Genomic DNA, 24,200 nt, shown 5'->3' with positions numbered 1-24,200 from the left:
CTTCAAATCTGTTATCGTAGATAGAGTTGCTTTATCCCCGAGTTCAGAAAACATTATAAAGTAAATAATAATTTGGTATGTAATTTTCAATTTCCATACCTGTTTTCTCATCATATCGGTAGCCTGCATCAGGTAACGTGGAGGTAGCCCATGACATCTTGCAAGAATTATGGCCTGTTCTAAAGTGACACTCAAGGTACATCTGGAAGAGATGAGAAACATTAATTCACAAAACATTCCTTTGGGTCATACACATTTTTCAGATATGCAGAAATTCATCCTTGGTTACCAGCATTAGATACACAAATTACCAGTGGCTGCACATTATACCATACTCGGAAATTCACAAAAAAAAACAAATTCACAGCTGCTACCATGTTGCACATTTAGCACAAGCAATTGAGAAGTTTCTGTGTACAGTTAACGGAATGGAAAAATTTACAAAAAGATATGTCAGGAAGAGATGTGAAAAGAGATCTCTCTTCTGTTACCACTTTACCTCATACTTTTCTAATTGCCTCATTATAGGAAAAATAATGGAAAAAGAGAGAAGAAGGGAGCAATAGTAACAGGGGACTCGATCGTGAGGGCAACAGAAAGGTCATTCTGTGGACGTGAATGGGGCACCGGGATGGCATGTTGCCTCCCAGGTGCCAGGGTCAGGGATGTGTCAGATTGCGTCCACAACATTTTGGAGAGGGAGGGGGAGCAGTCTTAGTACATATTGGTATCAATGAAGAAAAAGCAATGAGGTCCTGAAAAGGGAATTGAGAGAGCTAGGCAGAAAGCTGATAAGTAGGACCTCTCGGGGAGTAATTTCTGGATTGCTACCTGTGCCATGCACCAGTGAGGGTGGAAACAGGATGATTTGTCACATAAATGTGTAGCTGAGAAGCTGTTGCAGGGGGCAGGTCTTCTGGTTCTTGGATCATTGGGATCTCTTCTGGGGGAAGTATGACCTGTTCAAAAGTGACGGGTTGCACCTGAACCTGAGGGGGACCAATATTCTAACAGACAAGTTTGTCAGAGTTGTTGGAGAGAGTTTAAACTAATTTGGCCAGTGGGTGGGAACCGGAGTGAAGGGACTCAGGAAAGGACGGATGGTAAAAAGTGAAGATAGTATACAGTCAGATTGTCAGGAAGGGCAGGCAGGTGATGGGGTTAGTTGCAGCCAACAGGCTGAGTATCAAATCATTGGGGATGCAGAGTCAGAAATGACAGCAAATAGGTACTGAGGTAGTGTAAGAAGTAAGGTGGATGATCTTGTTGCAATATCACAGATTGCCAGGTTTGATGTTGAGGCCATCACTGAATCATGGCTGAAGGATGGTTATCGTTGGGAGCTGAATGTCCAAGGTTACTCGTTATATCGGAGGGATAGGAAGGTAGGCAGAGGGGTGGTGTTCTCTCTACTGGTAAAGAAAGGCATCAAATCAGTAGAAAGATGTGGCATAGGATTGGAAGATGTTGAATCCTTGTGGGTTGAGTTAAGAAACTGCAAGGGTAAAAGGACGTTGACGGCAGTTATATACAGGCCTCCCAACAGTGGCTGGGAGGTGGACCACAGATTACAACAGGAAATTGAAAAGGTGAGTCAAAAGGGCAATGTTATGGTAGTCATGGGAGATTTTAACATGTAGGTCGATTGGGAAAACAAGGTTGGTAATGGATCTCAAGAGAGTGAGTTTGTTGAATGCCTATGAGATGGCTTTTTAGAGCAATTTGTCACTGAGCCTACCAGGAGATCAGCTATACTGGATTGGGTGTTATGTAATGAACTGGAGGTGATTAGGGAGTTTAAGGTAAAAGAACCTTTAGGAACCAGTGATCACAATATGATTGTGCTCAACTTGAAATTTGACAGGGAGAAAGTAAAGTCTGCTGTAGCAGTATTTCAGTGGAATAAGGGAAATTACAGTGGTATGACAGAGGAGATGGCCAAAATAAATTGGAAAGAGCTGCTAGCAGGGATGTCAGCAGAGCAGCAATGGCGTGTGTTTCCGGGAAAAATGAGGAAGGTGCAGGACACGTGTATTCCAAAAATGAAGAAATATTCAAATGGTAAAATAGTACAATTGTGGCTGACAAGGGAAGTCAAAGCTTATTGTAAAGGCAAAAGAAAGGGCTTACAACAAAGCAAAAATTAGTGGGAAGTTAGAGGATTGAGAAGTTATTAAAAATGTACAGAGAGCAACTTAAAAAATCATTAGATAGGAAAAGATGAAATATGAAAGCAAGCTAACAAATAACATCAAGGTGGATAGTAAAAGTTTTTTCAAATATGTTAAAAATAAAAGAGAAATGAGAGTGGATATAGGACCGCTAAAAATTGAGGCAGCAGAAATAATAACGGGGGACAAGGAGATGGCTGATGAACTAAATGAGTATTTTTTATCAGTCTTCACTGTGGAAGGCACGAGCAGTATGCCTGATATTGCAATGTGTGAAAGAAGAGAAGTGGGTGCAGTTACTATTACAAGAGAGAAGGTGCTCAAAAAGCTGAAAGACCTAAAGGTATACAAGTCAACCGGACCAGAAGAACTGCACCCAAGAGTTCTGAAAGAGGTAGCGTTAGAGATTGTGATGGCACTAGAAATGATCTTTCAAAAATTATTGGAGTCTGGCATGGTGCCAGAGGACTGGAAAATTGAAAATGTCACTCTACTCTTTAAGAAAGGAGGAAGGCAGCATAAAGGACGTTATAGACCAGTTAGCCTGACCTCAGTGGTTGGGAAGATGTTAAGGATGAAGTGATGGAGTACTTGGTGACACAACAAGTCGGCATGGCTTCCTTCAGGGAAAATCCTGTCTGACGAACCTGTAGGGATCCTTTGAGCAGATTGAGCAGGATCGATAAAGGGGATGCAGTGGATGTTGTATCAACACGCACAACACGCTGGAGAAACTTAGCAGGTCAGGCAGCATACGTGGAAATGAAGTCAACGTTTCGGGCCGAGACCCTTCATCAGGACTGAAGAGGGAGGGGGCAGGGCCCTATTAAGAAGGTGGGGAGGGGAGGGTGGGAAGGAGAAGGCTGGTAGTTTCCAGGTGAAAAACCAGTAAGGGGAAAGATCAAGGGGTGGGGGAGGGGAAGCAGGGAGGGGATAGGCAGGAAAGATGAAGAAGGAATGTAAGGGGAAAGCACTATGGGTAGTAGAAGAAGGCGGAACCATGAGGGAGGTGATAGGCAGCTGGAGCAGGAGGCAGAGAGAAACTGGGATGGGGGAAGGAAGGGGGAGGGAATTACCGGAAGTTGGAGAATTCAATGTTTATGCCAAGGGGCTGAAGACTACCCAGACAGTATATGAGGTGTTGCTCCTCCAACCTTAGTTTAGCCTCATCATGGCAGTAGAGGAGGCCACGTGTGGACATATCTGAATGTGAATGTGAAGCAGAGTTGAAGTGGATGGCAACCGGGAGATCCTATCTGTTGTGGCGGACGGAGTGGAGGTGCTCAACGAAGTCGTCCCCCAATCTGCGTCGGGTCTCACTGATGTAGAGGAGGCCGTACTGAGAGCACCGGATGCAATAGATGACCCCAACAGACTCACAAGTGAAGTGTTGTCTCACCTGGAAGGACTGTTTGGGGCCCTGAATGGTGGTAAAAGAGGAGGTGTAGGGACAGGTGTAGCACTTATGCTTGCAAGGATAAGTGCCAGGAGGGAGATCTGTGGGGAGGGACGTGTGGACCAGGGAGTCGCAGAGGAATGATCCCTGCGGAAAGCAGAGAGGGGTAGAGAGAGAAAGATGTGCTTAGTGGTGGGGTCCTGTTGAAGGTGGCAGAAGTTGCGGAGGATAATGTGCTGGATCCGGAGGCTGGTGGCATGGTAGGTGAGGACAAGGGGAACTCAGTCACTGTTGCAGTGACGGGAGGATGGGGTGAAGGCCGAAGTGTGGGAAATGGAGAAGATGCGGGTTGATTGGCTGCCAGTGACTAGTGGTGTTCCACAGGGGTCAGTGTTGGTATCACTTCTTTTTATGCTGTATATAAATGATTTAGATGATGGAATAGATGGCTTTGTTTCCAAGTTTGGAGATGATACAAAGATTGGTGGAGGAGCAGTAGTGTTGAGGAAACAGGTAGGATGCAGAAGGACAGACAGATTAGGAGATTGGGCAAGAAAGTGGCAAATTAAATACAAAGTTGGAAAATGCATGGTCATGCACTTTGAAACATAGAAACATAGAAAATAGGTGCAGGGGTAGGCCATTCGGCCCTTCGAGCCTGCACTGCCATTCAGTATGATCATGGCTGATCATCCAACTCTGAACCCTGTACCTGCTTTCTCTCCATACCCCCGATCCCTTTAGCCACAAGGGCCATATCTAACTTCCTCTTAAATACATCCAATGAACCAGACTCAACTGTTTCCTGTGGCACAGAATTCCACAGATTCACCACTCTCTGTGTGAAGAAGTTTTTCCTCATCTCGGTCCTAAAATGCTTCCCCTTTATCCTTAAACTGTGACCCCTCGTTCTGGACTTCCCCAAGATCAGAAACAATCTTCCTGCATTTAACCTGTCCAATCCCTTTAGAATTTTATACATTTCAATACGATCCCCCCATAATTTTCTAAATTCCAGTGAGTATAAGCCTAGTCAATCCAGTCTTTCTTCATGTGAAAGTCCTGCCATCCCAGGAATCAATCTGGTGAACCTTCTCTGTACTCCCTCTATGGCAAGAATGTCTTTCCTCAGATTAGGGGACCAAAACTGCACACAATATTCTAGGTGCGGTCTCACCAAGGCCTTGTACAACTGCAGTAGAACCTCCCTGCTCCTGTACTCAAATCCTTTTGCTATGAATGCCAACATACCATTTGCCTTTTTCACCACCTGCTGTACCTGCATGACCACCTTCAATGATTGGTGTACAATGACACCCAGGTCTCGTTGCACCTCCCCTTTTCCTAATCGGCCACCGTTCAGATAATAATCTGTTTTCCTGTTCTTGCAACCAAAGTGGATAGACTCACATTTATCCACATTAAATTGCATCTGCCATGAATTTGCCCACTCACCTAACCTATCCAAGTCACTATCTTTGATAGTAGAAATAAACGTGCAGGCTGTTTTCTAAACCAAGAGAAAATCCAGAAATCTGAGATGCAGAGGGACTTGGGAGTCCTTGTGAAGAACACCCTGAAAGTTAACTTGCAGGTTGAGTCATTGGTAAGGAAGGCAAATGCCATGTTAGCATTCATTTCAAAAGGTCTAGAATACAAGAGCAGGGATGTGATGCTGAGGCTTTATAAGACACTGATGAGGACTCACCTTGAGTTTTGTGAACAGTTTTGGACCCCTCATCTTAGAAAAGATCGGCTGGCATTGGAGAGGGTCCAGAGGAGGTTCACAAAGATGATTCCAGGAATAAAAGGGTTACCATACGTGGAATGTTTAATGGCTCTGGGTCTGAACTCGCTGGAATTCAGAAGGATGAGGGAGATTTCATTGAAACCTTTCAAATGTCGAAAGGCCTGGACAGAGTAGACGTGGTAAGGATTTTTCCCACGGTGGAAGAGTCTCGGACAAGAGGGCACAGCCTCAGGATAGAAGGGCGCCTTTTCAAAACATAGATGTGCAGAAATTTCTTTAGCCAAAGGGTGATGAATTTCTGGAATTTGTTGCCACATACAGCTGTGGAGGCCAGGTCACTGGGTGTATTTAAAGCAGAGATTGACAGGTTCTTGATTGGACATGGCATCAAAGGTCACAGGGAGAAGGCTGGGAACTGGGGTTGAGAAGGAAATAGAAAAGAGGATCAGCCATGATTGAATGGCGGAGCAGACTCGATGGGCCAGATGGCCTAATTCTGATGGTCTTATGGTTTAAAAATGTGGAAGCTTTAGAGAGGGTTCAGAGGAGATTTATCAGGATGCTGACTGTACTAAAGGGAATTTCTTTGAAGATAGGTTGAACAAGTTAGGACTTTTCTTTTTGAAGTGAAGGGGGATGTTGGGTGACTTCATAGAGCTGTACAAGATGACAGAAGCTTAGGTAGTATTGACAACCAAATACTTTTTTCCCTGGACACAAACTGCTAATACTAAAGGGCATAATTTTAAGATGATTGGAGGAAAGTATAGGGGATATGTCAGACACAAGTTCTTTACAAGGACAGTGGTGGGTTTCTGGAAGTCCAGCAGGAGCTAGTGATACATTAGGAGTATTTAAGAAACGAATATTCATATGAATGATAGAAAAATAGTGTGTTATGTAAGAGGGATGGGTTAGATTGCTCTTAGAGTAGGTTAAAAAGGTCAGTACAACATCAAGGGCATGTTTTGAGTGTCAGTCCATCGTGGACGTGCTGAGGGCCTGTACTATTTCCCTCGGGATCAATAAAGTATGTCTGTCTGTCTGTCTATGCTGTAGTGCTCTATGCTCTATTCCTCAAATCACTCCCTCTCCAACATCACTTATATCCTCTTACCACCATTAGTATTCAATGGAAATAACTTATGTCTACTAATATCTTTTATGTTCTCCATTTGATCAAAAGTTAATATGAACAGGAGAAAAGACTGGAAGAGGATACCACAGGGGTTGGTATCCCACCAAACATACACTGATTATACTGAGACTGACTGGCAGTGGGTCCAAGGACCTCAGAGAGCTGAGTCTAAGTGGAATGTGAAAACTTTGAAACTTGCCCTTCCATGTTTCATTTCATTTGAACACCTCTACAATATTCCCCAGCAGTGAACAACCATGGTGCTGCATCATTAAGAAGCTGTCAATATCTCATCTTAAAAGTCTCACTATCCATTTACTTTATTTTTGCAGGATATTGAAAGAGGAGCTGAAAGAGCAGTTGCCATACCAGCCGGGATGCCGCTGGAAAGGATGGTGAGAGTCAAAGAGACAAGCAGATTTCTCAAACTTGCTGAAGAAGTAGAGGTGTTGAAGAGTTTTCTCAGATGTGGTATCTATATTGTTGGACCAGAACTGGTTTTTGGTGATGTTCGCTCCTAGGAATTTGAAGGTCTGAAGTCAGGATCCAGTTGCAAAATGAGGGGTTGAGTCTAACAGTTGCAGATCTTGACTGGCTGCATCACAGCCTTGTATGAAACGACATGAATAGAGTAGAATGGCCGTGAATAGAAAATTCTGGAAAAAATTGTGGAAAAAGCCCAGCCCATCATGTGTAGAAATGTCTCAGTTTGTTGCCTGCAATGCTGGAGTGATGTGTGCCATGACCAGCCTCTTGATATACTTCCTGCTGGTGACAGTCATTAAGGCACACTACCTCATTTTGCTAAGGACGAGATAGAGGCCTTCTTCAAGTGGGAACCCAGAATGAATCAGGGAGAAGTTAAAAGTTGGGATGTCACGTTGCAGCCATTTAATGCATTGCTCAAGTCTCAATACTTCAACAATATCTCATTCAGAGATTTGGTATTTAAATACACAAAGGATATTAAGTTGCATTTTTTACGCAATTGATTCTATTGAACTCGATTTTTCCCTGTATATTTGGTGGTGGAGTGGAAGAACCAAATAGATTCAGCTTCATTAACTTAAATACAGTGACACAAATACTGGAACGTATTTTGATTCAATAGCAACAGAAAATCTAGAGACTTCTTTATAAAACTGACATGCAACTTCTCACAACATACTTTGACATTTAATTAAAAATAAACAATTTCAGAAAAAGTTATTTACTTCATCTTTTTTCAAGCTTTATTAAAAGTTGCTTCCACACACAAAAATAAAACATCTTTGCTTAAGGTCAAGCTTCCAGTGATTATATTCTTCAATATTATGTTCAGGAGCCTAAGACTTAGCTTTGTTCAATTTTCAGTCTCTTTATCACAGACCCTGAAATGCACTCCTCCAAATCTATCAATGCTGCTACTTCTTAACTTCAAATGCAGTGTGACATCTCTCTTTAATACCTCATTCAGTCATTCCACCACCCCCCCCGACCCCCAGTCCCTTTCCCAGCAATGCTCAAAATCTGATTTCACTTCTTAAGTGCACAGGGTATTTTTGTTTATCGTTGTTTCTAGTGTCATATAAATTACACATTTTAGATTTGAATAAAGCTTATTTGTACTATGTGTTTGAAGTAAACCAGTCTTGGCAGCAAGATTTAAATTTTTTTTCTGTTAACCTATAAAGGCCACATATTCCCTTGGTTCTATTTCACTGAATCAGTTACACTGACTTAAATTACTTCACAATGGCACTGTATCAAATCCGAGTCATTTGATCATAGCCACCATGCAAAAATCTAATTTTATAATTTGATTCCTAATTACATAATCTTCATGATAATTAAATTAACTTCTTTCTTTTTGTTGTGGATGTAATCCTAATTAATTGAGAATTAACAATTTATCTCTGAAGGCCTCTGAATTTCTGAATCCTGGATTGGTTAAAAATTGATAAAGAGGAGCTATTAGGGAGCTCTGTGGAGCTTAAAGTGGATGTAACCAGGCCCAGATTTGGTATTATATTTTTATAGGTTAATTTACGATGCTGAGGAAGTACAAGAGGAAACTGTAGAGTCCCTAACCGTCATCTTTTAAAATACTGATGGACGCAGGAGTAGAAAATTGCAATTTGGACAACCTTTGTCAAATAAGTGCGTAAGGATAAACACAGTAGTAAATACAGACTGCTTTTAACCTTGGTGGTGAGATATTTTCCAGAAACAACCACCAATGTCCAAATTAGCTGGCACTTGAACAACTGTGGATTAATTTGAGAAAGCAAGAATAAATTTCTCAATGATAAAGCTTGACTTACTCTTATGATAACCATTTTTGATAATGTAACTGAATAGGTTAAATGGACACATACAGTTGATATTGTTTATATATTCCAAAAGACATTAGATAAAGTGCCACATAATAGGCTTGTAACAGTACAGAATGCTGTGAAATTAAAAGCTCTAAGTACATTATCATAACTCGTATAATTTGGAACAGTGAAGTTGGTGATAACCTGGCAAAGGTATTTAATCTCACTAAGGGTATAAACTCGGCAGATGGTGAGAACTGGCATATATAATAACAGCGATTTGTAGTAGAACAAAAAGAGAAGGGAGAAATATTTTTAAAGGCACTGCCGGGTTTAGTAATGGAGGTAAATTAATTTGTACAATTCACAAGTCGAATAAGTAACTTAAAGGAAAGAATTTGTAGTTCATGGGGACCACTGGACAGGGTATGTAGGTTTTACACAGTGAGCAGTGGGGCGCTGGGGATTACAATAGAACAAAGATCCGTCGTTCCTTGAAACTGGTGTTACACGTAGACAGGTCGCAAAGAAAGCTTTTGGCACATTGGCCTTCATAATTCAATGTACTGAGTACACGAGTTGGGATGTTATGTTGAAATTGCATAAGACATTGGTAAGACCTAATTTGGAATATTGTGTGTAGTTTGGTCAGCTGCCTGCAGCAAAGATGTAAATAAGATTGAAAGAGTGCAGAAAAAATTTACAAGGATGTTGCTGGGGTCTTGAGAACCTGAGTTATAGGGAAATTTTGAATAGGTTAGGACTTTATTTCCTGAATGTAAAAAATTGAGGAGAGATTCGATAGAGGTATACAAAGTTATGGGGGCTTTTTCCACTGAGGTTGAATGTGACAACTAGAGGTCATGGGTTAAGGGGGAAAGGTGAAATGTTTAAAGGAAACTTCTTCACTCAAGGAGTGTTGAGAGAGTGGAACAAGCTGCCAGTGCAAATGATGGATGCGGGTTCCACTGCAACATTTAAGAGAAATTTGGATAGGGAGGGAGGGGGGAGAGACAGACAGACAGACAGAGAGGGAGAGAGAGAAGGGGATCAATGTGCATGTGCAGACAACAGATCAATACACATTTGTAGAAAACTGATCATACGTAGTGCTAAGGGGAGACATTGCTCAAAAAGTAGATCCATTCATTACAGGGGACTAGGCAAATTAATAGTTCAGCATGGTCTTTACAGGCTGAAGAGCCTGTTTCAGTACTGTGGTGTTCTATGACTCTAGGATTAATCCAAACAATTTTCAGATCATGGCATTATAAGATTGACATCTTCATGAAAAGCAAAGCAATTGGTATTAGCTTTCACTGAATTAACTTTAAATGTCTCACAGTGATAATATATATTTTGCATTTCTCATTGGAATTTAGTTCTCAATCATATTTCGAGAATTATGATACATTGCTTCATTCTCTTTGCAATTTGAAATTTTAATTCCCTGTACTTGTGGTACATAATTCTCATGCTCTTACGCCATTAAAATAAATAAATATGAATATGTTCAAGAGTTTTGATGTAATTTCATTATTTGAATACTTTTCAGCAAAAAGAAAAGTCACAGAAATAAATTTTCAATAAAAAGAATTAAAATTCCCATCGTTTAATATAATAACACAAGCTGTTGAAACATTACACATCAATATCCCTTGAGGAATATAAAGAGATTAAGAATACACTTACAAAAAAAAAGCAGGAGGGCAAAGAAAAGATATGAATTGGATCTGGTAGATAAGATTAATGGAAATCCCAACTGTTTCTTTAGCAATACTACAAGTAAAATGGTGGCTTGGGAGAATGTAGGTCCCCCTACAGATCAGCAAGGCGACCTTTGTATCAAGCTGCAGGAGATGAGTGGATTTTTAATTTATTTTTCTCCTCATGTTCTGAGGAGAAAATCATGGTTTCTCCAGAGGATAAGGAAAACAACTGCAAATGTTTTGAAGAATGCTCATATTGCCAGGGAGGAGGCACTTGTAGCCTTACAGTGCATTGACATGGATAAATCCCCAGGGAATGAATAAGTATTTCATTGGACTTTGTGGGAAGCTCGAGAAGAAAATGCATAGGCCCTTGCAGAGATACTTGCTTCATCATTAGCCACCGATGATGATCTTTTAGAATGGACATTAGTTAATGTTGTTCCATTGTTTAAGATGGGTAATAGTGACAAGCTGGGGAATTACAGCCTGGCTAAGTCAGTTGTGGGGGTTACTGAAGGAAATTCTGAGGGACAGCATCTAAGATAATTGGATAAATAGAGTCTGATAAAGAAGAGTTAGCATGGCTTTGTACATTGGATATTATGTTGACAATCTTTTAGAGTACTTTTAAGCGTTAACCAAAAGGGTAGTTGAGCATAGAGCATTGGATGCTGTTTATTTGGGCTTCAATAAGGATGGTCAGAAAGACTAGGTCCTATGGAATCTAGGGAGAGCTAGTTTGGTGAGTTCAAAACTGGCTCAGAGGTAGGAAGCAGAGGGTAATAATTGAAGGTTTTTTCTAGGAGTGGTGGCAGATGACTAGTGGTGTGCTGAGAGAATTGGTTCCGGGACACTAATTATTCATTAATCATAAAAATGTGGCTACACAAGGTTTGATCAGCAAGTTTGCAGAGGGCACAGAATTAGGGGGTGCTGTGAACAGTGAAGTTGGTTATCATAGATCAGAAAGGGATCGTTGTCAGTTAGTTTAGTGGGCCAAAGGATAGCAAATGAATTTCAATGCAGATAGGAGTGAGATGATACATTTTGGTAAGTCAAACCCCAGTGTAGGACCTACACTATGAATAGTAGAGTGAAGGGAAATGTAATCGAACAGAGGGACCTAGAAGAACAAGTGAATAGTTCTTTGAAAGTAGCATCTCAGGTGGACAGCATGATGGAAAAAAAGTCTTCCGGCACACTGATCTTCATCACTCACACCACTGAATATAAATATTGGAATATTATGTTGCAGTTGTGTAAGTCATTGGTAAGGCCACCCTTGGAGTACAGTGTACAGTTTTGGTCACCTTGGCATAGGAAGGAGTTCAGTACAGATTTACAAGGATGTTGCCAGGACTAGAGGGCTTGAGTTATTGAGAGAGGGAGGCCAGCATAGGTCTTTATTCTTTGAAACATAGGAGAATGAGGAGCATAGACAAGGTAGATGGTAACAGCCCTTTCCCCAGAGTAGTGGAGTGCAAAACTAGGGGACATTGATTTAGGGTCGGAGGGGTAAGATCTGTGATGGACTTGAGGAGCAACATTTTCATGTAGAGTATGATAAGTATATGGAACAAGCTACCTGAAGAAGTGGTGGAAGCAGGTACTACAGTATCAGTTAGGGAGGACTTGATAAGTACATAGAAGCGAGGGACCAATCTTCCCCTCTAAGATGTGCATGTGTGCACACACACAGGCATCTTTTTCTACTGGCACATAAAGGAATTTAAACTGCACATAAAAAGTTAACACACGTATTCTTCACGATTGTACACAATCATAGTTCCTTTTCCTTTATGTTCTTATGGTCTGGATCCTGACGTGGACTATGTTGGCAACTTGGAGTTTACGATGATTCATCCACAGGTTTTAGAACTGCTTTTATTGAAGAAACTATCCAGTGTGCAAATGATGTCATCGGGCAAAAAAATTGGACAGCAGAAGATTTTTGTGCACACTGGCCAATGACCAGTGCTGTGCCTCAGGAATCTGTTCTCGGACCCCTACTCTTTCTGATTTTTATAAATGACCTGGATGAGGAAGTGCAGGGATGGGTTAGTAAATTTGTTGATGACACAAAGGTTGGGGGTGTTGTGGATAGTGTGGAGGCCTGTCAGAGGTTACAACGGGACAGTGATAGGATGCAAAATTGGGCTGAGAAGTGGCAGATGGAGTTCAACCCAGGGAAGTGTGAGGTGATTGATGTTGGTAAGTCAAATATGATGGCAGAATATAGCATTAATGGTAAGACTCTTGGCAGTATCTTGGGATCTGAGTCCATAGGACACTTAAAGCTGCTATGCAGGTTGACTCTGTGGTTAAGAAGGCCTACAGTGCATTGACCTTCATCAATCGTGGAATTGAGTTTAATAGCCGAGAGGAAATATTGCAGCTATATAGGACCCTGGTCAGAACCCACTTGGAGTACTGTGGTCAATTTTGGTCGCCTCAATACAGGAAGAACGTGGAAACCATAGAAAAGGTGCAGGGGAGATATACAAGGATGTTGCCTGGATTGGGGAGCATGCTTTATGAGAGTAGGTTGAGTGAACTCGGCCTTTTCTCCTTGGAGTGATGGAGGATGAGAGGTGACCTGACAGAGGTGTACAAGATAATGAGATGCATTGATTGTGTGGATAGTCAAGAGGCTCTTCCCCAGGGCTGAAATGCTAGCATGAGAGGGCACAGTTTTAAGGTGCTTTGATGTAGGTACAGAGGAGATGCCAGGGGTAAGTTTTTTTTACGCAGAGAGTGGTGAGTGCATGGAATGGGCTGCCGGCGGCGGTGGTGGAGGCAGAAACGATAGGGTCCTTTAAGAGATGGCTACGTGGAGCTTAGAAAAATAGAGGGCTATGGGTAAAGTCTAGGTAGTTCTAAGGTAGGGACATGTTTGGCACAGCTTTGTGGGCCGAAGGGCCTTTATTGTGCTGTATGTTTTCTATGTTTCTATGTTTCTGTTACAAATTATGGGGAACATAAGGACCTGGAGGGATATGAGCGGAATGCAGGAAATTTGGACCAGCAAGGCAGACAAAGTAGTCAGCATGGAGAATCTATATCCCTGCTCTATTTTTCTATAACTCTTTGACTCAATTACATTCATAAGGAAATATGCATCTCTTTTTAATATTTACCTTCAGCTTCTTAAAATTTCCACATATTGTTTCTTATTAATATTGGGTTAACTTAAGGTCCCTGATTTAGTGGGAATAATACAGCACAGATTCATTCCATAATCAACCTTTAGTCAATAAAAATTGACTGCCTTACAACCCAGTGGAGAAGTTGACTGTGATAACGGTAATGCAATATACTGTGTGGTAGAAAGGAGGTGATTGGGTTATGCTTTTGGCAATCAAATCTTATTACTGCAGTGTTGGAAATGTCTGATATTGATTTTGCCTGCATTGTTTCTCTGCAATAACACCTGCTTCATTTTTATGTTAAAATTGCATCATTTTATTGATGGAGTGTACAAAGGCTTTTGTCACCAGTCTGTTCCCTACACTCTTCAATAAATTGGCTTTGCTGCTATTGCACAGACAGTTCACTGTGACCACAGGCATATATGCAGTTGCCTCAAAACTCAGTCATTGACAATGTTCTCATTTGATTTTTAAAATGAATACCGTAGATTCCGGACTACAGAGCGCACCTGATTAAAAGCCGCACGCTCTAATTTTAGAAAGAAAATCAATTTTGTACTTGTACAAGCCGCACCGGATTTTAAGCCGCAGGTGTCCCACGTTGTAATATGAGATATTTACACAGATAGATATTACACGTGAGGATTTTTTAAACTTTTAATTAAATCCATATGGTAACATAAACAAATATATATTGCAAATGCTTTTTTTCGAACAGTGCCTGTAACACAGCTACTTTTAAATATACATATGTATCGGTAACACACAAATTACGTTGCGTATACTTTTTTACTGAACAGTGCACGAACAACATTCCAATATCTCCTAACAACTGGTAAAAAAAATATATATACTGCAGCCTACCAGGAAAAGTTATTGATCGCCTTCTTCATCTTCCTCCTGCGCACTAAAACCATCAAAGTCCTCTTCTTCAGTGTCCGAATTGAATAAAACCTCAGGATCTCGTCACTCACTTCAGTCTCTTCGTTGTCGCTCTCACTTGAGCGCACGCGGTCCTCTTCATCACGCAGCAGTCCAGCCTTTCGAAACCCGCTGGTGATGGTGGATGTTGTGACACGGCTCCACGCATTTAGGATCCACTGGCAGACTTGAGTTAAAGATGCTCTTCGCATGCGTCCTGTTTTGGTAAAGGATTTCTCGCCGCTCGTCATCCAAGCCTCCCACTCAACGCGCAGCGCCACTTTAAATGCCCGGTTCACACTGATGTCCAGTGGCTGCAAATACTTCATGGTGCCCCCAGGAATCACAGCTGGAATTGAGTTTGTACTCTTGATGGCAGCTTTCACTGAACTTTCATTGTCAGCTGCTTAAAAAATCACCATCAGTGGAAGCTTTAGTCCGTATGCTGTGCAGCTCAGAACACAAGTAAAATGCGTTCTCTCATGGCCACTTGTTTTCAGTGTAATGGACGAGTCACCTTTTTTATTAACAGTCCGAGTGAGAGGCAGGTACTTCATCCATATTTATGATATCATCTGGCCCGATGGAATTCTCCACTATCTTTGTTTGAGTGAATGTGCGGAAGTTAGCAGGTTTTTCCTCGTGGTCGGGAGGGAGCTGCTGACACAGAGTCGTGCGTACCCTGACGGACAGGCCTTTTCGTCTCATAAATCTAAAACAACACGATGGCCCACCTCTAAAATCTTCGATTTTCATTTTGGTGGCGATTGCTTTAGCCTTCAGTCTGATCTGCATGGTGGAAACACTGCGGCCGCCTGCTCTCTGTGTGTTAACCCAGTCTTCAAGAAAGTTTTCAAGTTCGGGCCATCTGCTATGATTACCTCTGAAAGCTTTTGTCGTCTTTTTGCATTGACTCAGTTCTTCACGCTGGCGTCTCCACCATCTCAACATCGATTTATTTATGCCAAGATTATGTGCAGCAGCTCGATTTCCTTCTTCAACCGCCAGATTGATCGCCTTTAACTTAAAAGCTGCATCATATGCTTTTCTTCGAGTGTTTTCCATGTTGATGAGGGTGAGTACAAATGACTGATTTACAATAATTTAATTGTGAAAGTGCGCTTGATTTATCGTACAATTTCATTGGACCTCTGTGAACTACTCATCAATTTTATTGGTCTACTGTTACGAGGCAAAATGTTTTTGGTGGCATGAAAAAAAAACATGCATTAGCCGCACCGTAGTATAGGCCGCAGTGTTGCCGCAGTGTTCAAAGCGTGGGAAAAAAGTAGCGGCTTATAGTCCGGAATTTACGGTAACCTACTAACCACCCTGACCAAATAGGCTTGGATTACAATTGGCACGCACTCTCAGATTGGACAGATGAGGTGCTGTGACTTTCTTTATTCTCGTCTGATTAGCCTTAATATACATTTCCAAAACTCTTAAGTCTGTAACTACTTTTGAAAGCATAGACTTTGAAACTGAATTATATAGCACTTTATATTTGCAGCATAGATAATGAAATGGTGCTGGTTGGATTATTACCATTAGGAAGCCAATGCGATGTGATTCCTAAATCAGAACCACAAGAATTTATGCTATTCCCTGTAGGAGTATTACAGGAAACTTTGTACCATTACAAGGCATTTCCAAAACTATAGCCTCGCAGTGCTGAAGAGAGAGTATTATAGCTAAATCAAAAAAATTACTAAACCTTTCAAGCTAATCTGCTTTCTAGTCTCCCCAGAACCCCTCCACCAGCCACAGTAAACTGTTAGTTCTCCTATCTATGCTACCCTGATGTGCCTATTACATTTTAATGTTGACCACCCATCTCAATCTCACTCTCCTCTTCCCATCTGCTTCAAATATGATACTAGCCTGTTCACTTTCTCGCTTCTAAAGTTGTTGCCAGCCTCCCCAGTTACGAACTGCCATCCACTCCTGCCCTGTGCTCCAATTTCTCACTCCTCCAGGAGCTGAAGAATGAGTATCTATGTGGTTTACCTGGTAATTTTCTACTTTAAAGGACAATGTAATTTTGTGACAATTAACTTATATGGTGAGGCTTTCATCTGTTATTGGAGCATAAACGTTAGCAGACTCTCTCTACAAATTCAGCAAGACTAGAATGTACATTCTCAAATGGCAGACAGAATGTGATTAGGACCACAAATCAAACATTATGATCCAGAATCCATTTTTCTGGCATTTATAATTCTGTCCTGAACATGGTGATAAATAATTGATCCGGAAATTTATCTCCTTGCCAAGTTTACTTTCATACAGGTTTACTGCTTCAGCCATAAATATTTACTTATCTATTTACCTCCTCAGCTCCTTTGAACACTTACAGATATCTTCTTGGTATATTTAAATTAATTGCTCACATGTTGAACCCTGAAATAAAATTCATGACCATGCACTTAAGACATGGTTCACATCAACTAATTATGTACTCTGCAATAATTTAAACATGGCAGATTAATGGAGAAAAAATGAATTTACTGAAGTATTATTCATGTCATTCAAATTTATGCTGCCAATAGTTCACTCCATCTTGCTAACATAAATAATTTAATTATTCATGACATTTTACATTTGAGGTCTGACCTCTGTAACTTTAGAAGAATACATTCATGGCTACTAATAAATCATTGCTGCATGAAATGCAGACCTACCAGGATAGTGTGGAACTTTTGTGGTGCAAGTAGGTCTAATTAATATACACTGGAAAAAATGAATGCATTCCAAATATAGTGAAGCTACCAGCTAATCAGTAAGGAAGACTAATTCAGCAAGAGCAAGGGTCCATCTCAAATATTTTCTAACTGATTAAGTCATCTTCATGGCACAACTAACAATATGGAATTACAGTTTTGTTGAATACAGTAAGGTGACAGCATTTTTTAAATTCTACATCTGAATAATAGAACTAAGATCTGGTTGGCCTCTCCAAAGATATGTTAAGGAGTGCCTGTACTGTTGGCCAATAAAAGTCTTGTTCATTAACTTAAGTGAGCAGAATTCAGCAGTATTGACTGCATATTCCTTTGATGAAATCAGATAATTATGAAAAATCATTCCCTTTCCACACCATCATTTCTTTCCATCTATTCTATTCTCTCAAAATTTACTATCATACTACTAGATGCTTAACCTTTGGTTATGTTGGATTAGGATCTAAGTTGTTCTTTAAATTGCTATTTTTCGAGTGTAATGCCCTGGGAAAGGTTTCACTGCTAATGGTTGTTCTGTAGCAGCAATGTTTGGATTATGATAGAGATAACGGGGGCTTTCGAACGTGCGCCATCCAATAAAAGGAGTGTTTTTTCTTGTTGTGTGCCTGAGAGTGAGTTGTTCTGGGTTTTTTGTTTAGCGGAAGATAGAGAGAAGATGCCTGAAAGGAGTAGACTTGGAGGGGGCTGGGAGACGACAAAACCCAGAGGAAATCGATGGAGGACCACTGGAAGGGAAACGGTACAAATTAGGCCATTTCATTAAAATGGGTCCTTTTCTTTTTGTTTTTCTTTACTAATCCTCTAGTCAAATTAAGAATTATAAAGTTAAATCGTTTAATTGCATATGGTGCACTGTCTGTTATTTCATGGTACTGATTTGTAACACATCACGCAGCATCCACACAAACAAGAGGTTTGGCACCTCAGATTTCACACGTTTGGCGGGGCCAGAGACTGCCTTCCCTAGACTAATGCCGGCAGCCAAACCTCAGGGTTGCACAAGTCATAGAGCACTACAGCTCAGGCCCTTTGGCCCATTAGTCCATGCTGAATTGTTATTCTGCTTAGTCCCATCAACCCACACCTGGGCCATAGCACTTCATACCCCTGCCATCCACGTACTTTCCAAACTTCTCTTAAATATTACAATTGAACTTGCATCCAATATTTCTGCTGGCAGCTCGTTCCACACTTGCACCCTCCTCTGATTGAAGAAGTTTCTCATCACGTTCCCCTTAAATATTTCATCTTTCCCACTTAACCTATGACTTCTAGTTCCAGTCTCAACCAAGTCAGTGGAAAAAGTCTACTTGCATTTACCCTAGTTATTCCCATCATAATTTGCATGCCTTTATTAAATCTTTCCTCGTTCCCCTATGCTCCAGGGAGTAAAGTCCTAACCTATTCAATCATTCCCTATAACCTAGGTCCTCAAGTCCTGGCAACCTCCCTGCAACTTTTATCTGCGTTGTTTCAATCTTATTGATATCTTTCCTGTAGGTAGGTAACCAGAACTGCACACAATACTCCAGATATGTCCTCAGCAACATCTTATACAACTTCAACATAACATCCCAACTCCTGTAGTCAATATTCTGTTTTATGAAAGCAAATATGCCAAAAGCTCTAGCTCACTTTACAACCCTATCTACCCTTAATATAGATGACAAACAACAACAGACCCAGTATCAATCCCTATGGCACATCACTAATTACAGGCCTCCAGTCAGAAAGGCTACTATTTACTACCAATCTCTGACTTCTCCTGCTAAACCAATGTTGAATTCAGTTTATTACTTCATCCTAAATTCCAAGTGACTGAGCGTACAGGACAATCCACCCATGTGAAACTCTGTCAAGTCCACGGAGACAAATTCCACTGCAACACACACAACATGCTGAGGGAACTCAGCAGGTCAGGCGGCATCTATGGAAATGGACAAACAGTTGACAATGAACAAACGGAGACCCTTCTTCAGGGCCTAAAGGGAAGAGGAATGGTGCAGGAGTAAAAAGGTGGGGGTGAAGGAAAGGAGGCCAGCTGGAATCCGATAGGTGGTCAGATGGGAGGGAAAGGGAAAGGGTTGGAGAAGAAGGAATCTGCTGGGCGAGGACAGTGGACCGTAGGAGAAGGGGAAGGAGGACGGGACCCAGGAGGAAGGGATAAGCAGGAAAGAAGAGGTAAAAGACCAAAGTGGGGAATAGAGGAATTGGGAAGAGGGAGGGAATTTTCTTTTCTGGAAGGAGAAATCGATATTCACGCCATCAGGTTGGAGGCTACCCAGACAGAATATAAGGTGTTGCACCTCCACCCTGAGGGTGGCTTCACCTTGACACAAGAGGAGACTGGACTGACATGTCAGAAGGGGAATGGAAATCTGAAGAAGTATAGGACTTCCAGTGATTAAAGAAATGGGAGGAGAAAAACTATAAAGAAATGGGTGAGAATCCACAGGCTGTGGTGTAACTGGGAGCCAGCGCAGATGCAAAAGTGGCATTATGGACAGGATCAAGCCAAGGAATTGAAATTTAATTCAAGAAGAGAGAGGCCTGTTAATCATACACTGACTTAAAGTTCCATACCTGCACATGCTTATGAGGGAGCCCAGAGCATTGCTCGTTTCCTTACTGCAATCAAGATGAAGTGTAAACTACAAAAAGTCAAGGATTTGGAGGATCTCAATCTTATCAACAGTAAAACAAAGGAAGTCATAAAGGAATAATCAAATATCTGGGTAATAAAGGTTATTATATGAAATATGTCCATGATCTTGTCTTAGCAATTGTGAGCATCAATTCATTTCCACTGTGCAACCAAGTCACACTCTAACAGAGCCAATCCTGCAACAGCACTCATTCATGTGCATCAACTCTCCAAGCATCTTTTCTGCAAAAATTATAATTATAATTTGTCCAAGGATTTCTATAAATATTTTGTGTTTTAATAAAATGCAGGCAACCAGCGCTCCAAGTGAAAATGCATTTATCATAAAATCATTTGCTTTTCCTTATAATTCTATCATTTAATGTCAAGAGATTTTTATAGTATTAAAGCAAACTCATGATAATTGTAAAGATTTTGAAAAGATATTCTAATGAAAGTGTCCAGTCTTAACTACAAAATCTTGTCACCAAATTAGTTTTGTTATCAAAGGATTTCCTTGAGAATGCTTGAATAAAATATGCATAATTAATAAGAAATTTTCTTTTGCTATGTCTCATGTTTAGCAGGTAACCACCATGAAAATTATTTTTACATTAACTTTCTAATAAAGGTTCAATTGTTTTTGTTCTAACATCATGGTCATAAAGATTATCTTATAGCTGGAAGTTAGTATCTCAAAGCTTTTACACATATAATCATGTTTAAGCTTGGTATTCAGAATTCATTCTTGATTTGTTTCGTGAGAGCTTATATTAACCATGACAGAATTGGCTGTGCTAGAATTGAATTAACTGACTAGAAATAAAAAATACTTAAAATTTCTCATTCTTGTAGATTCTGCTGACTGCATTGATCATTTTAGCAGTGAGTGTAGGCCTATCCTCATTGTACTTCACAACAAAGAAACTGGGTAACCATTGGAAACGAGAAAATCCGCAAATGCTGGAAACCCTTCTTAAAAGCGCACGAATAGCCTATATATGAATGAAGAAAAACTCAGTAGCCTTCACCCAGGCCCTAGACTTGCAGATCCTACATCTCTAACTGGGAATTGCAAAAAACATTGCAGAAAAATTATACTTGTTTAATACCACCATCCTTATTTCAAACTGCCCTGCTGACATCTTCAATAACAACAATATCACTTCTCTTGGGATGTGAAAAAAACTAACCCTTCCAAGTACTTCGGGGAAATACAGGGAAGTAGCCACTATAGACAATAGACAATAGGTGCAGAAGTAGACCATTCGGCCCCTCGAGTCTGCACCGCCATTCTGAGATCATGGCTGATCATTCACTATCAATACCCAGTCCCTGCCTTGTCCCCATATCCCTTGATTCCCCTATCCATCAGATATCTATCCAGCTCCTTCTTGAAAGCATCCAGAGAATTGGCCTCCACCGTCTTCCGAGGCAGTGCATTCCACACCTCCACAACTCTCTGGGAGAAGAAGCTCTTCCTCAACTCTGTTTTAAATAACTGACCTCTTATTCTCAATCCATGCCCTCTGGTACTGGACTCTCCCAACATCTGGAACATATTTCCTGCCTCAATCCTATCAAATCCTTTAATTATCTTAAACGTTTCAATCAGATCCCCTCTCAATCTCCTCAATTCCAGTGTGTACAAGCCCAATCTCTCCAATCTCTCTGCGTAAGACAGCCCTGCCATCCCAGGAATCAACCTAGTGAATCTACGCTGCACTTCCTCAATTGCCAGAATGTCCTTCCTTAAACCTGGAGACCAAAACTGTACACAATATTCCAGGTGTGGTCTCACCAGGGCCCTGTACAAATGCAAAAGAACATCCTTGCTCTTGTATTCAATTCCCCTTGTAACAAAGGCCAACATTCCATTTGCCCTCTTCACTGCCTGTTGCACTTGCTCATTCACCTTCATTGACTGGTGAACTAGGACTCCTAGGTCTCTTTGCATTTCTCCCTTACCTAACTCGACACCGTTCAGACAATACTCTGCCCTCTTGTTCCTGTTTCCAAAGTGGATAACTTCACATTTATTCACATTGAATGACATCTGCCAAGTATCTGCCCACTCACTCAGCCTATCCAAGTCTCCCTGTATTCTCCTAATGTCCTCTTCGCATGTCACACTGCCACCCAGTTTAGTATCGTCAGCAAACTTGCTGATATAGTTTTCAATGCCCTCATCTAAATCATTGACATAAATCGTAAAGAGCTGTGGTCCCAATACAGAGCCCTGTGGTACCCCACTAGTCACCTCCAGCCAGTCTGAGAAACACCCATTCACTGCTACCCTTTGCTTTCTATCTGCCAACCAGTTTTCTATCCATGTTGAAACCCTGCCCCCAATGCCATGAGCTCTGATTTTACTCACCAATCTCCTATGTGGCACCTTATCGAATGCCTTCTGAAAATCTAGGTACACAACATCTACTGGCTTACCCTCGTCTCACGTCCTTGTTACACCCTCAAAAAACTCCAACAGATTAGTCAAGCATGATTTGCCCTTGGCAAATCCATGCTGGCTCGGCCTAATCCTATTACTGCCATCAAGATATGCCACTATTTCGTCCTTAATAATGGACTCAAGCATCTTCCCCACGACTGACGTTAGGCTAACAGGGCGATAGTTCTCCGTTTTCTCCTTCCCTCCCTTCTTGAAAAGTGGGACAACATTAGCCATTCTCCAATCTTCAGGAACTGATCCTGAATCTAAGGAACATTGGAAAATGATTACCAATGCATCCGCAATTTCCTGAGCCACCTCTTTTAGAACCCTCGGATGCAGACCATCTGGACCCGGGGATTTATTAGCCTTCAGTCCTACCAGTCTACTCATCACAGTTTCTTTCCTAATGTCAATCTGTCTCAATTCCTCTGATACCTTATTTCCCTGGCCCATCCATACATCTGGGAGATTGCTTGTGTCCTCCCTGGTGAAGACAGATCTAAAGTATGCATTAAATTCTGTTGCCATTTCCCTCTTTGAATCCTTCCTTCTCATTGGAATGAACTGCATTTGCATCTTTTGTATTATGCCCAAGAATATCTGCCACTGCTGATCCACTGTCTTTCCTGCCAGGGCATCTGCCCATTTAACTTTGGCCAGCTCATCCCTCATGGCTCTGTAGTCTCCTTTATTTAATTGCAACACTGACACCTCTGATCTGCCCCTATCCCTCTCAAATTGTAGATAAAAACTTATCATGTTATGATCACTACTTCCTAATGGCTCCTTTACTTCAAGATCACTTATCAATTCCTGTTCATTACACATCACCAAGTCCAAAATAGCCTCGTTCCTGGTTGGCTCAAGCACAAGCTGTTCCAAAAATACATCCCTTAGACACTCCACAAACTCCCTATCCTGGGGTCCAGCACCTACCTGATTCTCCCAGTCCACCTGCATGTTGAAATCTCCCATAACGACTGCATTACCTTTAGCACATGCCAATGTTAACTCCCTAATCATCTTGTACCCAATATCCACGCTACTGTTTGCTACTATAGTATCTGTATGTCCAACATCCATATAACTAAATGTTCTATCTGTCAAAGGCAATGTCCTCATCATCTTTCACTTGGACAGGATCCAGATTTTCTAGAATGTTGACAGAACCGGAAAATTGTAGCTGTGGGGAAAGACTGGAAGACTGACACACTACCTAGACTTGTTTTCTTTGAAACATGAAAGACCAAGGGGAGACTTAATTGAAGGGTGTATAATGAATGCTTCATGTTGTCATGGAATGACTTGATAATACTTTGGAGTTTTGGGGACAGCCGATCTTAAGGAGAATCTGAAAGAGTCCATCCCTGCTGACAAGGTCAAATGCTTTGGTCAAGTCGATGAAAGCGACATAGAGGGGTTTCTGTTGTTCCCTGCACTTCTCCTGGAGTTGACAGAGTGAGAAAATCATGTCAACAGTTGACCTCCTTGTGCAGAAACCACAGTGGGACTCAGGGTAGATCCATTCTTACAGAGTTTGTAGACGTGCCAGAGCTACACAAGCAAAGACTTTGCCAACAATACTCAGGAGGGAGATACCCTTGTTGTTGCAGTCGCTTCTATCACCCTTGTTCTTGTACAAAGTGACGATTTTGGAGTCGCGCATATTCTGTGGTATGGCTCATTCCTTCGAGCACTGACAGAGGACCTTATGTAAAGGTTGGAGGAGTGAGCTCTTGCAGTGTTTGATCAGGTCTGCAGGAATTCCATCACTGCCAGCAGCTTTCTCTGGGGCCAGACTGTCAATTGCCTTGAAGAGGTCCTCA

At 41.3% G+C, this 24,200-nt stretch overlaps 1 protein-coding gene across 1 annotated transcript in view; it reads right to left on the bottom strand.

The window, feature by feature from the left end:
* Positions 1 to 24,200, bottom strand: part of prex2 (phosphatidylinositol-3,4,5-trisphosphate-dependent Rac exchange factor 2) — a 410,668-nt gene that overhangs the window by 51,769 nt on the left and 334,699 nt on the right. Inside the window, exon 38 of the mRNA XM_059982440.1 lies at positions 100 to 202. Within this exon, the coding sequence (XP_059838423.1) occupies positions 100 to 202 (103 nt within the window). The remainder of the gene's footprint in view (positions 1 to 99; positions 203 to 24,200) is intronic.

Source organism: Hypanus sabinus, chromosome 1 (genome assembly GCF_030144855.1).
Source record: "Hypanus sabinus isolate sHypSab1 chromosome 1, sHypSab1.hap1, whole genome shotgun sequence".
Classification (NCBI taxonomy): Eukaryota; Metazoa; Chordata; class Chondrichthyes; order Myliobatiformes; family Dasyatidae; genus Hypanus; species Hypanus sabinus.
Note: the sequence above shows the minus strand (reverse complement) of the source record. Positions and strands in the feature narration are given on the sequence as shown.